Here is a 16,361-nt window from a genome sequence, read left to right as displayed (position 1 = left end):
GGCTGAAATTTTACAATGATGAGCGACGAGCGGGAGGCCGGCGTACCTGGCAAGCAAACATCTCTCGTCAATGAGGAATTACTGTTGGGAGCTAGCTGTCATGGGCATGGGCTTAGCGGATTTGAAAGAGATTTTTGACGCCGTCGGCTTTGGAAGTGTCAAATTTTTACCCGCCCGGCATTAGCTAGGTTCAGGTAAGCCTAGTTGGGTTGTGTGCAGCCCGTTGGTGGCTTGACCGGGGAAGAAGCCGTGCTGGCATCCCTTTTCTTCTTCCAGTTGCATCATGTCGTACTCGTGGATGCCATGTGGCTCGATGTAAATCCGTGCGGTGTTGAAGGTTGCGGGAGTACAAGTGGCTCCAGACTGGACGAGCTGTTGTGTTTGCTTGTCAATTATCAACTGGCGAACGGGCGAAATATTGCTTCTTCCAAGACTGAAAATGTGCGAGACAAGCAACAGAACAAGCATGCCTTCTGCTTAGACGGGGCCTGGAACGATGTTTGCTTGTCAGCACGGGGTCTTGAGCACCTGGCTTGTGTGATGCATCACGCAGGTTGGAACTGGGCCCCCCCGGAGATCTAATGCAATTGTCTTCGCGAGGACCCAGAATCGAACCAAAAGCCTTGGTCACACCTGCATTGCGTCAAGTCTCACTTTTGGGACACGCAGAAGCAAATGAAACGACCGCCACAATATCGAAGAGCGCCGCAAGTTGAGGGTCTGGTTCCATTTGGTGGCCGTGGTGGCGTCGAAGAAAATCAGTAAGAGAAGCAAACACTTCCCCCCCCCTCTCTTTGGAACTTGAGGGACAAATCCCTCGGCGAAACGACATATCACATTCTGTCGCGCTACGCCTCGGTCCATTTATCAACACGGACGGAGGGGAAGTGGGATCTATCAACCAGACCCGTTGGTGACTTAGGTACGCCGTGCGGGTAGGCTCAAAATGCTAGGTAAGAATTGTCGCCTGCATTCCAACTTGCGCTATACTCGAGGAGTTCGGTCATCCGCCGACCACCGCTGCGATTAATTCCTCGGTATTCAATGGCATCAGGCGGCATGTTTGCGGCCGCCCCGTGGAGAGATTGATATTGCAATGTTTGCACTGTAATTTGACACCTGTCACAAATGACAAGAGGCGGACACCTTGAAATTTGCGAGGGCCTTTTGGCCCCCTACTTTACTGTGTAGTCTTCTTCTGTTGATCCATCGAGATCTTTAGAGATCTCCATCACATCACTGACGGGCCCCGGTGGGTGGGCTCTGCGAAGTACTACGGATACCTGTAGGTGGAGGTCACATTGATAATCTGATAATTGCGTGTGGAAAGACTCTGATCCGCTAACGGCTTCCGCTTCGAGGCTCAAGAAGCAGGCCATTGTCAAGGGTTATGTGCGGGGTGGTTCGGGGTTGTTGATGAGCTTCGCGCCGATAAAGCCCGGGGAATCCCGACTTTGGACGGTGTCGACATGCGATGGCGCTGCCGTCTCAACACCATTTGCACTAAAAGAGAAGATGAACAAGATGAGGCTGGGAGATCGTGGCGTGACGACATGCATTGGGTAAGCTTTTTCATTATTGACATGTGCGGATCCTTCAGCCGGGATGGAAGAAGGATTAGAAGCCCTGGCAGATTTTCCATTCAGCAGACTTTTTCATCGAGCATATCCGTATGCGCTGCGGATTCCTTTCACAAGCGAAAGGAACCAACCCGTTCGAGTAGTGTTGTGTCACCGTAGCCGAACTGGCCAGTGCGAGTTGCAAAATAAGACAACTCCACTCAATCCTTTCTGGCTCAAATTGAAACTTGACGAAGAAATGGTATGTGATTACAACTCCACCATTTGATATTGTGTCAATTCGCAAAACTCAGTTTTCTTTCCGACGTCGTAATGGAAATCTGTGTTGAGATTTGAGCGTAACTTGTAAGACCCGAAGACAACGGCGTTAATTATTGCAACCCCCCCCGGCTCCAACAGAGTGGGCAGAAACCCGAACAAAAAGCCGTCTATGACATACGGACGTTGTTCCCCTCCAGGGAAATCGGGAATTGAAAAAGCACTCCTGGGTTAACTGGAGAAGCGTCACAGTGTTTGTGGTTATGTGCCGCTTCAAAACCTTGTCACCTCTGTTTCCCCCCGTTTTCTCTCTGTGTCTCTCTCATGTCCTGCTGTCACCCCAAGCAAAGCCTTGCATGTCGTCAAAGTACTTTCAAGGATCAATATTGAGACCATTGGGCGAAGCCCCGTGGACCCCCAACTAGGTACTCCGGAAACCGCAAATCTCATCATACGAGTTTGCAATTGCAACTCGGCAATTCCTTGCTGTGGCGTGTTCTCTACTCCACTGTACATCGCGTGTCGCTGACGTCTGTCAGGAACAAGGGACGAGCCAGAAGACTGCAGACTCAAACTCAGACTCAGAGTCACCTCCAACCGCCGCCTCCATCGCAGCCCGGGGTTTTCTGTCCGAATGCTCAGTTTCTACGTTGACTTTACTCCAGCCTCTCCGAATAGAAGGATTTTGGCTAATCCATGCGCCCGGTTATATCTGACAGACTGGGTAACAAGACCGCGTACCTGTCTCCATGAGATCCTCATTCATCACTCTGCGAAGCTACAGGGTACTACTAGAGACCTCCAATTTATTCCCCTCAAGGCAGCTCGGACTGCATGCAGCAATGATTGTGCGGAATATCCACCATAAACTCGCCTCTTAGCGCACTTCTAGAAGACCCTCCGGAGCTCCTCGTTGCTTCGGTTTGCTCGGCAGCTCACGGGCGGTGTCCCACCGGAGAGGCTTCGGGTCACCCTCAGGGTCCAGTCGATACCCCTGCCGGTGTCTCTCTGGTGCCTCTGAGATCCTGGTATCCTGGTTACCCGGCCTTGTACCACCCGGCGACGGACAGGGCTGACTTTGAACCGCTCCTCGGTTCATCGCGAACGACTAGCTACCATTGGTGCTGTTCCCTGGATTAACCATCAACGGCGCCCAGCGTCTTTCTCCATGGGCCTTTCGCCCCTGGATCCATGCTTGTGTGGCCCACGAGAGCCGTGTTCAAATGAGGAACCAGCTTTCTTTTTACACTACGGCATACAAATCATACGATGTCTATCCGTCGAGATGGGCGGTGCCTGATTCGAAGCATGTAGACTGTGAGGTCTCGAGCGCACGCGACGATGTAGCACGACGAGGGGGAGGGGTGAGACAGGATCGAGCCTTGTGTCTGTCGGAGTGTTTCTACACGAAGGCATCTTGGGCTGGAGTTCAAAGTTTCTATATCTTTCCTCCGAGGCCCGAACCCGGCGGCGAGAAAGACATCTGCATTATGTTCCCAAACCCTTGGAATTGGCTCCCCTTCTATCCTCGGACGTTTACCAGTTTATCCGTAGCGTTTGTGCATTTCTGTTGATACCCCCTTTAACATTCATCCCCGTTCCGGTCTGCCCCCAGATATCCGTCCTTGATCCCATATCTAGGCACGAGAATTACCTGCTTGAGAACCTCAGGTTTCCCCTTTTTTGGCTTCCAAATCACCCACTTAGAGAACAGTATTCTCAAGCAGAAGCTAAGCAACAACTTCTTCATACAAAATCACCACAGCCATGGCTTTGACATACAAGCAATCACAACTCGTCAGGGGTACGATCCCGGCTCTCCGTGAGCATGGCGAGACCATCACGACCATATTTTATGCCAATATGCTGCGAGCTCATCCTGAACTTCATGACCACTTCAACAAGGTCAACCAGGCCAACGGTCGCCAGCCCCGCGCCTTGACCGGCGTCATCCTTTCCTTCGCCGCAAACCTCAACCACATCAGCGAGCTCATCCCCAAGCTGGAGCGCATGTGTAACAAGCACTGCTCTCTTGGAATTCTACCGGAACACTACGACATCGTGGGAAAGTACCTCATCCAAGCCTTTGGACAGGTCCTAGGTCCCGCCATGACCCCGGAGATCCGCGAGGCCTGGACAAAGGCCTACTGGATTCTCGCAAAGATGCTCATCGGCCGCGAGGCCCAGATGTATCGCGAATTCGACGACGACAGGTGGAAGGGGTGGCGCAAATTCCGCATTGAAAGAAAGGTCGCCGAAACGGACGACATCTTCTCCTTCTACATGGTGCCTGTCGACGGCAAACGACTACCTGACTTCTATCCGGGCCAATACACCTCGATCCGCGTCACAATCCCTGAGCTTGGCCACTATCAGTCACGACAGTACTCGCTCAGTGACTCACCACGACCGGATTACTATCGCATCACTGTTAAGCGTGACCAAGGCGTCAAGGTTGGCAAGGGGGCCGCCACCTTCAACCTCAACCCCGGTGTCTTCTCCAACCATCTCATCGATGAGAAGAGGCCGGGTGACATCGTGGAGCTGACGCATCCTACCGGCGACTTCTTCTTTGATACCCACGCCGCTGGCACTCTTCCCGTCGTTCTCATCTCTGCTGGTGTCGGCGTCACGCCTCTCATGTCCATCTGCAACACCATCATCGAGCGCCAGGCTATCCGTCCTATCTCGTGGATTCACTGCTCGGCTCGAGCAGCACCCTTTGAAGAACATATCCGCAAGATCGCTTACAGCCGCGCCAACTTCATCACCAAGTTCTTTCGTTCCCAGATTGCCGATGTCGAAGATGATGACTCTCTCTCCTCCTCGAGCGACTTTGGCCTCCGCATGGACCTTGCGCGGATAGCACCTGAAGAGCTCTACCTCAGCCATGGTGGCGCGGAGTACTACATCTGCGGTCCTGAGATTTTCATGGTTGAAATGTCGCAATTCCTGATCAACCAAGGCGTCGATCCCAATAGAGTCAAGTTCGAGCGGTTTACTACGGGCGATTTAGAGTTCAAAAAATGATATCGTGACGAGATACTACTAGTATCTTGATCTGATTGCTTTTACGGGGAATGAAATGGGTTCTGGGGGCAGGTTCAGGAACGGATGAGACGGAGTTTCATGAAAGTGGTCTATCTGGGAAACGGGTACAGAACTGGGTACACCAACTACACAAATGGAAATGTTCATGCCTTTCTTTTTATTCATTGAAAGATGGAAGGGCAGGAACTGGATGGTTCCTTTTGGCTCTGGGAGTTTAGAATATGCGAGTATTTCAATTGTTATCAAAAACGTAATACTACAACTCGATCGCTCATATGGCGCTCCGTTTGAGACTGGTCCAGAAATTTCAAGTTTTGTGATTCAGCATGCCCGGCAAATTCCACAACGACGACTAAGCCGATTTAACACCTCAGTCCCCGATGTCGAAACGAAGGCCATCTTCACCGCCCTTGTACAACATCGCGGGTTCAGTGCCGGGTTAACAACACTGAGTTTCCTCCATCATACGAGAAAACTGGACTGGATGCAGTACAATGCAACCGCCTGACTCGCCACTATTTATCTTGCTCCTCCGAGCCCCTGACAGGAGCCCCGACCCCCCAGAACTCCCTATGGGGTTCCTTAACTGGGGCCTAGAGAGAATCGCTGGGGTTCTGGAGTGGACTCAATTCAGTGCAACCTGTATCTTACTCGCAACTGTATCCAATAATCCACAGGGAAATGTCAGTTGGTTCATTCGTGAGAATTCGGGAGACGAGAGCCAGACAACATGCATCACCACATCAGAGACATATGCTTGCAGCCGAAGGCGCAGACAGCACTATAAGATCCTGATATTGTGCTGATGTGGGACATGGGGAGAGTAATCTATTGTGTTCACTATCAACATCCACACATCATATTCCCATCGGTCATCGGGTCAAGGTTCACGAGAGACAACAGGCAACCAACATGTCCCGATGAGAAAGTCTTCCGGGGCTACCTCCGCTGGTGATGAAAAAAAGCCCGCTGCCAGCGCCAAGTTCAGCCTACTGCAGCCGAAGTTCCTCTATTCTCCTCGGTCCACCTGTATTATGGATATCGTGGGTCAGACCCGACTGTCAGTCACCTGAGTCTTTCATGGAGAGGAATCTAAAGAGATTCCATAGAGATCGATGATCAAAATAGACCCCCCGAGACGTTGCCTGTCAATTCATTCATTGCAATTCGCCGATGACGCACAATTTTCAACGGTTTTCTTGCAGCGGGACCCATTGCGGATGCTAGTTTAGTGTGAAAGTATCGGCGAGGAACACCGGTGCGTGCTCGGCAGAAAAAGCGACTCGCGGCGACCATTCGCGCTTTTCTTCGTTTTCTTTTTATTCTCAACGGCGTCCGTGCCCACCATTCAAGAAGATTCCGCTCGTCCGCTGCATGGCCGGTAAGCCAGGGATTGGCGAGATGTCAGAGCCGAAAGACTTTGCGACTTGGTTTCGTACTAAGAGTCCAATGAGGTTTTGTAACTTATAATTACAGGCGCGTAAGCTTCATATTGGAAGCCAAGCGTTTCTCATTCAGCGATATGCATCATCTGCATGCGCGGTCGTGATAGTGGTGATTTCCCCTAACCCTATGGTAGTTGCATAGGGAGAAGTAGAAGCACGGATGTGAAAGGGAAGTGATATTCTGACGGCTACTATGCTCAGGTGTCTTTACAAGACAGAACACAACGCACACAAATGCGGAGCGTATACTTGATGACCGAGGGAATCGAATGGGGGAGATACAAAAGCATCTTAACGAAAGGAACCACCTACGCGTTATGTGGCTATAGTGCTACGCCATTTGATATCGAGGGTAGGGCTATTGCCGTTCAGCATGAGCTCGACCCACCACGATCGCCAGCTCCGAAAATGTACGGAGTACGGAGTAGTAAGCGCCGTCAAGTTTCAATACACAAATGCACCGCTGCCAACCCCGAAGTAACCTCCGCCTCCGGCACCTGACGCGCGGTATCGGACCAGAGTGCCACAAAACGGGAGAGACGCTACCTTATTTCCGCCGTCGGTTTTATTGCTGCTGTTTCTACCGAGAGCATAGATGCTGCCTCGCGATGAACCTCCGCGTGAAGGCCCGCAGAGTAGATGTATCCAAATTAGCCCGTCTCAAACATACGGCTATCATTCGTAAAGTTCTCCATACTATTCTCAACATTCAATGCCCCATTCTCGCCATTGGGAACCGATTTCAAGCTCAATAAACATATAAATGACTAATGATTAAACCTTGATTCTAAATTCGAGCAGTACAAAGGAAACTACAATCTTTCCGCGGCCCGGTGGGCACATATTAATATCGATCTCAACTCCTTCGATGGTACCTAAGAAGTGAAAACAATCTCAACACTCCCGGTACCACCTGTGACACTTCGACTGCTAACAGTCACACCGGATCGGACAAAGCTGGAGCCACCGCCGCCACCACCGCCGAAAGTAACGCGGTTGTTACCGTAGGTCCAGTCCAAAACGCTTCCACTGCCACCACCAAAGTAACCACCACCCCCAGCCCCAGATCCTCCAGATCCCGGAGATCCTGTGTTTCGAGTAGAAAGACCTGCTCCACCGTTGTGACCAGATCCAGCGTTGCCGTTCGCTTGTGCAGTGGTAGTACCGCCAGCTATTCCACCAGCGCCTGCTCCAGTAGCTGTGCCACCACCTCCACCTCGAGCAACGTTGTAAAAGCCAGTTGTTCCAGTATTTCCCTCATCAACTGTATATCTGCCAACGCCTTGTAGTCCTGGAGAGCCGCCTTGGCCTCTGTTGGCATCGGAGGTAATTGTGACTGTGTTTGGTCGTCCATCGGTGGGATATCCATAGAGGTAAATGTCTCCGCCTCCGCCTCCGCCAGCAACGACAACCTCCGCACCGCCAATGAGAATGGCAGATGCTCCACCGCCTCCGCCGCCACCATCGACCGCTGTACCGCCGTTACCATATGCACTGGTTCCCTGAATGTTGATATTTCCCGCGCCGCCAGCAATGGCGACATATGTCTGACCGGGTGTGACGGCGAGACTTCCAAGAATCAATTCACCGACACCTGACTCCCGGCCAGTTCCACCACCATCACCACCCTTGATCCTGAATGTCGCGGTTCTTGCACATGCAGGCACAACAAAAGAAGCTTGAGTACCCGCAGCTCCGCTGGCCGAAATTGTTTGCGTTTGGGTCACAGTACGACAAGCGATGGTGATGACGGTGCCTGGCACAGTTCCGCTTTGCGGAATCGTTGTAAGTCCTGTAGTAGTACCGGTTGAAGTTATGGTGACTGTAGTCGGAGTAGGCGTAACGAAAGTCACAACAGTAGTAGGACCACCGCTGGGACCAGGGGCAAGGGTTGTTAGTCCAGTTGAGGATCCAGTTGAAGTGACGGTCACTGGTGGAATAGGGGTTGCTGAAGGAGTGACAAAAGTGACAACAGTAGGAGGACCACCGCTGGGACCTGGGGTCAGAGTTGTTAATCCAGTTGAGGATCCAGTTGAAGTCACAGTGACTGGAGTTAGAGCAGTGGTAGAGGAGGTCGATGAAGTCGTGCTGCCACCACCTGGAACGCAGCTGGAGTCCTCAGGATAGAGATATCCTGGGAAAGAGCTCGAAACAGTGCCTCCAGGAGGAGTGAAAGAAACGTTGAGGAATGAATATCCTTGGATCTGGCCGAAAACCTCTCGATACGGATACAGCAGGCCTGCCACCAGCGTTCGAGTCCTGCAAACAGGTGCGTAGCTGAATGATGAACTCAAGGCAGTACCTCCTTGGTCACTTGGGTTTCCACATGAAAAAGCGCTTCCACTACCAAGGTAGAGATACGAGACGTCATCCGCCGATTGACAGATGGTCCAAAGACCAGATACAGTAGGCTGGAAATAGCCAGTGTACAGTGCAGTAAAGTTGTTTGCATCGACAGTAAGACCAGCGACAGTTCGTGTCGAACCAGGCACATAATCGGACGTGCCGGTATTGAATTGGGGAAATCCAAGGTCGTTGGATGTTCCCTGTGCAATGGGCGTCACGCCGTTGAGATTAGGTGGGGAGGCCGAGCCACCTTGATAGCCGCCAGTGTTGAGTCCGTGATTGTTCTTGTAGAGCTTCACTGTAAGACCTGTACCAGACCCGGGGGTGCATAATGGTGCACATCCAGTGACATCTGTTGGAGTAGCGGATGGGGTGACGAAAGTAATGACGGTAGTCGTACCGGCTGGATTGGTTTGAGGCAGCGTCGTAAGGCCCGTCTGGGTTCCCGTAGAGACCACAGTTGTGATAGCACCTGTAATCGGCGGCACGAAGGAGACGACGGTAGTCGTACCGGCTGGGTCGGTTTGAGGAAGCGTCGTGGCCCGTCCGGGTTCCCGTAGAGACCACAGTTGTGATAGCACCTGTAATCGGCGGCACGAAGGAGACGACGGTAGTCGTACCGGCTGGGTCGGTTTGAGGAAGCGTCGTAAGGCCCGTCCGGGTTCCCGTAGAGACCACAGTTGTGATAGCACCTGTAATCGGCGGCACGAAGGAGACGACGGTAGTCGTACCGGCTGGGTCGGTTTGAGGAAGCGTCGTAAGGCCCGTCCGGGTTCCCGTAGAGACCACAGTTGTGATAGCACCTGTAATCGGCGGCACAAACGAGACGACCGTGGTCGTGCCAGCCGGATCGGTCTGGGGAAGCGTTGTGACGCCCGTCTGGGTTCCCGTAGAAATCACAGTTGTGATAGCACCTGTAATCGGCGGCACGAAGGAGACGACAGTGGTTGTGCCAGCTGGGTCGGTCTGGGGCAGCGTCGTAAGGCCTGTCCGGGTTCCTGTAGAGACCACAGTTGTGATAGCACCTGTAATCGGGGGCACGAAGGAGACGACAGTGGTTGTGCCGGTTGGGTTGGTTTGGGGCAGAGTTGTCACACCGGTCTGGGTACCCGTTGACACGACTGTTGTAATGAAGCCAGTAGGAGGCTGTACAAAAGTGACGACGGTTGTAGGGCCACCATTGGGGCCAGGAGGAATAGTTGTCAGGCCGGTGGTTGACGCCGTTGACGTGACAGTAACTGGCGCAAGAGGAGTGGTGGAAGTGACAAAAGTCACGACAGTTGAAGGACCACCACTGGGACCAGGGGCAAGAGTGGTTAAGCCGGTGGTGGATGCCGTTGAAGTGACTGTGACTGGCGTAAGGGGAGCGCTGGGCGTGACGAACGTGATGATGCTCGTAGTGCCCGCCGGATCCGTTGGGACAATGGTGGTGAGTCCTGTCTGGCTGGCTGTAGATGTGAGAGTCACCAAGAAGCCAGTAATACGAGGGACAAATGTGACCACAGTGGACGGGCCACCGCTTGGCCCAGGAGGTAGAGTTGTCAAACCCGTGGTTGAACCCGTCGATGTAATGGTCACAGGGGGAAGAGGACTTGCCGAGGGTGTAACAAAAGTGACTACAGTCGAAGGACCACCGCTAGGACCAGGGGGAAGAGTAGTCAAACCGGTGGTTGACGCCGTTGATGTGACGGTTACGGGAGAAAGGGGACTCGCCGGAGGGGTCACAAAAGTAACAACTGTCGAGGGACCGCCGCTTGGCCCAGGAGGTAGAGTTGTCAGACCAGTGGTTGAGGCCGTCGATGTAACGGTCACAGGAGGAAGAGGACTCGCCGAGGGAGTGACAAAAGTAACAACCGTCGAGGGACCGCCGCTTGGCCCAGGGGGGAGAGTAGTTAGACCAGTTGTTGACGCCGTTGATGTGACTGTTACGGGAGACAAAGGACTCGCCGGAGGGGTCACAAAAGTAACAACTGTCGAGGGACCACCACTTGGTCCGGGCGGAAGAGTTGTCAAGCCAGTAGTTGATGCCGTCGATGTCACGGTCACCGGCGGAAGAGGGCTTCCTGTAGAGGTCGCAAACGTAATGACAGTTGGAGGACCTCCGCTAGGACCAGGAGGAACCGTGGTGAGACCCGTTGTACTACCCGTAGATGTAAGAGTCACCGGGGCTGGCGGTGTGACGAACGTGATTACGCTGGTAGTGCCGTCAAATGGATCGGTTGGGATAATCGTCGTAAGTCCAGTTGTGGTCGCGGTAGACGTGAGCGTAACCAGGAATCCCTTTCGAAGAACGATCGTGATAACTGTAGCTGGGCCCCCGGGACCTCCTGGAACCGTGGTGAGGCCTGTAGTTGTGCCAGTAGAGGTCAATGTAACGGGAGGCGGGCTAGTTGCGATTGTAACAACAGTCGTAGGATCTCCGGGGCTTCCAGGTGTAAGCGTAGTCAAACCAGTTGAAGAGCCTGTCGATGTGACCGTGACGTAAGGGGGACCAGTGACGAAAGTGACAACTGTAGTAGGGTCTCCAGGCCTTCCGGGAGTCAGCGTGGTCAGCCCAGTCGTCGAGCCTATTGAAGTGACTGTCACAGGAGGAGGGCCGGTCGCAATAGTCACTACGGTGGTCGGATCTCCAGGTCTTCCAGGTGTCAAGGTGGTAAGACCAGTTTGCGAGCCTGTTGAAGTGACCGTGACGTAAGGAGGACCAGTAACGAAAGTGACGACGGTAGTAGGATCTCCAGGCCTTCCAGGAGTCAGCGTGGTCAGACCAGTCGTCGAGGCTGTCGAGGTAACGGTCACAGGAGGAGGACCAGTCGCAATAGTTACTACAGTAGTAGGATCTCCAGGTCTTCCAGGTGTCAAAGTGGTTAGACCAGTCGATGAGCCTGTTGAAGTGACCGTGACGTAAGGAGGACCAGTAACGAAAGTGACGACTGTAGTAGGGTCTCCAGGCCTTCCGGGTGTGAGGGTAGTCAAACCAGTGGTCGAACCTGTCGACGTAACGGTCACAAGAGGAGGGCCAGTCGCAATAGTCACTACCGTAGTAGGATCTCCGGGTCTTCCAGGCGTCAGGGTCGTGAGACCAGTCTGCGATCCCGTCGAGGTAACTGTAGTCAATCCCCCAGCTGGAGGCGTGACGAAAGTAACGACAGTGGTAGGGTCACCAGGGCGCCCGGGCGTCAAAGTGGTCAACCCAGTTGTCGAGCCTGTGGAGGTGACAGTGGTCAATCCACCGGCGGGAGGCGTAACAAGGGTCACGACTGTGGTTGGATCACCGGGTCTTCCAGGTGTCTGAGTGATAAGGCCAGTAGTCGAGCCAGTAGAAGTAATTGTGACAATGCTGCCAGCGGGAGGCGTCACCAGGGTCACGACTGTGGTTGGATCACCGGGTCGTCCCGGTGTCTGAGTAATGAGGCCAGTAGTCGAGCCAGTAGAAGTAATTGTAACGATGCCGCCAGCGGGAGGCGTCACAAGTGTCACGACTGTGGTTGGATCTCCTGGTCGTCCCGGTGTCTGAGTAATGAGGCCAGTTGTCGACCCTGTAGAGGTGACTGTGACGATGCCGCCAGCGGGAGGCGTCACAAGTGTCACGACTGTGGTTGGATCGCCGGGTCTTCCAGGTGTTTGAGTAATGAGGCCAGTAGTCGAGCCAGTGGATGTGATAGTGATCAATCTACCGGCGGGAGGTGTCACCAGGGTCACGACTGTGGTTGGATCTCCTGGTCGTCCGGGTGTCTGAGTAATGAGGCCAGTGGTCGACCCTGTAGAGGTGACCGTGACGATGCCGCCAGTAGGAGGCGGTACAATTGTAATGAGCGTTGTTGGGTCGCCAGGGCGACCAGGCGTCCGAGTGAGAAGACCAGTTTGACCAGGTTGGGATCCTGTTGAAGTGATCGTGACGAAGCCGCCAGTAGGAGGCGGTACAATAGTAATGAGCGTTGTTGGGTCGCCAGGGCGACCAGGCGTCTGAGTGAGAAGACCAGTCTGACCAGGTTGGGTTCCTGTTGAAGTGACCGTGACCAGTCCACCGGGAGGGGGTACTATGGTAACGACTGTTGTTGGATCGCCAGGGCGGCCAGGTGTCTGAGTGAAAAGACCAGTCTGCCCAGGTTGAGATCCTGTTGAAGTGACCGTGACCAGTCCGCCGCTAGGAGGCGGTACAATAGTAATGAGCGTTGTGACGACTGTTGTTGGATCGCCAGGGCGGCCAGGTGTCTGAGTGAAAAGACCAGTCTGCCCAGGTTGAGATCCTGTTGAAGTGACCGTGACCAGTCCGCCGCTAGGAGGCGGTACAATAGTAATGAGCGTTGTGGGATCTCCAGGCTTGCCGGGCGTGAGAGTTAATAGTCCAGTCTGTCCTGGCTGAGTGCCGGTTGAAGTCACGGTGACTGTCCCGCCGCTTGGAGGCGGCACAATAGTAACGAGCGTGGTGGGATCTCCAGGTTTCCCGGGCGTGAGAGTTAATAGTCCAGTCTGTCCTGGCTGAGTGCCGGTTGAAGTCACGGTGACTATCCCGCCGCTTGGAGGCGGCACAATAGTAACGAGCGTGGTGGGATCTCCAGGTTTGCCGGGCGTGAGAGTCAATAATCCGGTTTGACCTGGGCGGGTACCAGTCGACGTAGATGTTACTATTCCCCCTGTAGGAGGAGGGACAATAGTAACGAGCGTTGTGGGATCACCGGGCTTGCCAGGCGTCAGAGTTAAAAGCCCAGTCTGGCCGGGCCGAGTGCCGGTCGACGTAGAAGTAACAAATCCTCCTGATGGAGGTGGAACGATTGTGACAATGGTGACTGGGTCGCCGGGCTTTCCAGGCGTAAGGGTAACCAGGCCTGTCTGGCCGGGCTGAGTGCCTGTTGACGTCGACGTTACCGTGCCTCCAGGAGGAACAATCGTGACAATGGTGACTGGGTCGCCGGGCTTTCCAGGCGTAAGGGTAATCAGGCCTGTCTGGCCAGGTTGAGTGCCAGTCGACGTAGAAGTAACAAATCCTCCGGACGGAGGTGGAACGATTGTGACAATGGTGACTGGGTCGCCGGGCTTTCCAGGCGTAAGGGTAACCAGGCCTGTCTGGCCGGGCTGAGTGCCTGTTGACGTCGACGTTACCGTGCCTCCAGGAGGAACAATCGTGACAATGGTGACTGGGTCGCCGGGCTTTCCAGGCGTAAGAGTAATCAGGCCTGTCTGGCCAGGTTGAGTTCCTGTTGACGTAGACGTTACCGTACCTCCAGGAGGAACAATCGTGACGATGGTAGTCGGATCTCGCCGGGCTTTCCAGGCGTAAGAGTAATCAGGCCTGTCTGGCCAGGTTGAGTTCCTGTTGACGTAGACGTTACCGTACCTCCAGGAGGAACAATCGTGACGATGGTAGTCGGATCGCCGGGCTTTCCGGGAGGAAGAGTGAGTAGTCCCGTCTGACCAGGCTGGGTGCCAGTCGACGTGCTGGTCACCAAACCTCCTGAAGCGGAGGGAAGACAAATAATCTGAGTGCCAGTTCGATCAGTTCCCGATGGAGGCACAGTCAAAGTTGTCAATGCTGTGCCGGCTCCAGGAACTGTTATCGTCGCGCAGGGGCCGTTGAAAGGGGCATCTCCGTTATTGGGCGTGGGCTTGAGGACGAGCACAGTGCCTGTCTGGTCACTTCCAGCAGGGGGAATCGTCAACGTTGTCATAGCCGAGCCCGCATAGGGAGCGGTGACCGTCGTCAGGCTTCCCGTGTATGGAGACTTGCCGCCGGCGGTTGGGTTGCCTGAGCCCGGCAACCACGGCATATTAGACTCAAGCGGCGAGCAGATGTACTTGGTTCCTGTAGCCTGTCCACCTTGGGGGGGGATGACAATAGTAGAAGGCTTTGATCCGGGGGGCAGTGCTGCCGTGACTGTGACGCAAGGACCTGCGTAGGGCGATTGAGAATTGCTAGAGGAATCAAACGATTTGTTAAACACGTTAGAGTTGATGCAGAGCTGGGTACTTACACAGGAGAAAGGTAGGTGACCGTAGTCGTAGCCAAAAAGTCAGAGGTTACCAAGGTTGGAGCGTTGGAGATTGTGACCGGAGTGCCCATAACAGTGAATGTAGTATTCAGAGACACTGAAGTACTGAGATGGAGTGGGATGCAATGAACAATCTCCATGGGCTGAACGGTCGTAGGACTCGCACCAGGCCCAGTGGTTGGACAATCTACACTTGCTAAGCCCGGCCATGGGAGAAGAGCCACGAAGCTCATGGCAGTGGCAAGAGCAGAAATTCGTTTCATGTTGACTGACACCTAGTATGAGACGTCCGATGCATGTGACAATGGCTGGGTACAGTGGTAGATCTTTGAAGAAACCTTGAAAGAGAGAGTTGATGAGATGCTTGTTAGTTAATCAGTATATCAGTGCTCGAGAAATCAGAGGATCTTATAATACATTTTCCTTCAACTTCAAGATACTGAAAGGCGTAACATTCTTGTCAGAACACGACTAGGAGCAAAGAACTCTTCGTCAACTTTCTTGCCTGAGCTGAGTAAAAGTCCATGGTTTCCGTTCCTAACCTCAATGGGATCCGGAATCGACCGGAAACAGCTCAGCCCCTGACGGTTGAACTGCAAATAAGGAGCATCATCGTGGCGGGCACCGAAGAAGGAGGTATCCCAGGAAGCCGAGACGGTAGCACGTACTCGCTCCACTCGATCTCGTATCGTTTTCATACAGAGCTTTCTTCGGGCAAGTCCTAGATATCGATTCATCATGATGGGATAACAGACTATGACCCATTGCGTCTGTGAGGACTGGAAGTTCAGTTGCGCCTCGATCATGGCGAGCGAATGCAGCCGTGGAAAAGGACAAAACCCGAGATTCGTGCTGGATGCAGACCAAAATCTAGCTAAACAAATGCATCCATGTGAGGAAACCCAGGTAGACTGACCAAGTAGACGTATAGTCCTCGTACGTCGCATGCGGTTTGCTGTGAGTTTGTTGCGAGAGATAGACTTATTCAGGCTATCAGCCAGTGTCCCTAGACTGCAGTGCCCAATGGATCTGGGTCTGCATGCGTGTCTACTTGATGAGCTGAATGCGAAGCTATTTCTGCAACTAAAACCTAAGAGACGTAAATCTGGCTCTGAGTGGCAGCTGTTTCGAGCTTACGTTCAAACTTTGTCTATAGTTCAGTTGAGCGGTCCTAGATTTTCTTGGCCCATGTTGCGATAGTTGACCAAGGACCTAGTAAGTTGTGCTTGCATCCTGCAAACATCGAAACTCGTATAGCAGAATCATTGTGCTGCGGATCTCACAATCATTTACAAAGCCATTTCTTGAGTGGGATTGCCCAGGCTGCTATCCAGAACCAGGCATTTGACAGGGGAATTCGGAAAGTGAAGCAAGGACAACTCGTCAAGGCGGACAGACTACTAGTAAGAAGGTCGCAAACTCTACCCGTTGGCCTGTTTTGAGACCTAAACGCTGTCTGCATGCAGTATGGCCTCACGTAATATCCACACTACCTTAGCAAGAAATGCGCAAAAAGCAAGAAAGAAACTCCCCTCATTGACGAAGTGATGCTGGTTTCTTCGGGCTCAACCCCGGGCACACTGTTTTGCTCGCAAGTCAAGCATTCCGTGTACTGGAAAGACATGATGGCACTGCCTGTCTAACATCACAGTTGACTATGAGCATATATAGATGCCCACGTCCGATAAACCAGA

At 53.3% G+C, this 16,361-nt stretch overlaps 2 protein-coding genes across 2 annotated transcripts; one reads left to right on the top strand and one right to left on the bottom strand.

Annotated features, from left to right (window-relative positions):
* Positions 1 to 1,886: 1,886 nt before the first annotated feature.
* On the top strand, positions 1,887 to 5,162 carry HER10_EVM0009770 (globin). The gene has a single exon (XM_035479246.1). The coding sequence runs from the start codon at positions 3,606 to 3,608 to the stop codon at positions 4,866 to 4,868; it is 1,263 nt and encodes a 420-aa protein (XP_035337569.1). The 5' UTR covers positions 1,887 to 3,605; the 3' UTR covers positions 4,869 to 5,162.
* Positions 5,163 to 7,209: 2,047 nt separating this feature from the next.
* HER10_EVM0006604 (uncharacterized protein) lies at positions 7,210 to 14,930 on the bottom strand (the record flags this gene model as incomplete). The annotated part of the gene is given in 6 exon segments (XM_035476185.1): positions 7,210 to 8,987; positions 9,070 to 10,316; positions 10,345 to 10,743; positions 10,761 to 13,858; positions 13,900 to 14,590; positions 14,650 to 14,930. 6 exon segments carry the CDS (start codon positions 14,928 to 14,930, stop codon positions 7,210 to 7,212), a joined length of 7,494 nt encoding a protein of 2,497 aa, XP_035337295.1.
* Between the last annotated feature and the right edge of the window lie 1,431 nt (positions 14,931 to 16,361).

The sequence above is a fragment of the Colletotrichum scovillei genome (assembly GCF_011075155.1).
Source record: "Colletotrichum scovillei strain TJNH1 chromosome Unknown Contig00002, whole genome shotgun sequence".
NCBI lineage: Eukaryota > Fungi > Ascomycota > Sordariomycetes > Glomerellales > Glomerellaceae > Colletotrichum > Colletotrichum scovillei.
Note: the sequence above shows the minus strand (reverse complement) of the source record. Positions and strands in the feature narration are given on the sequence as shown.

Bases quoted from the DNA above. Each gene is read 5' to 3' on its own strand.
- HER10_EVM0009770 (XM_035479246.1), top strand. From the start codon at position 3,606: ATGGCTTTGACATACAAGCAATCACAACTCGTCAGGGGTACGATCCCG.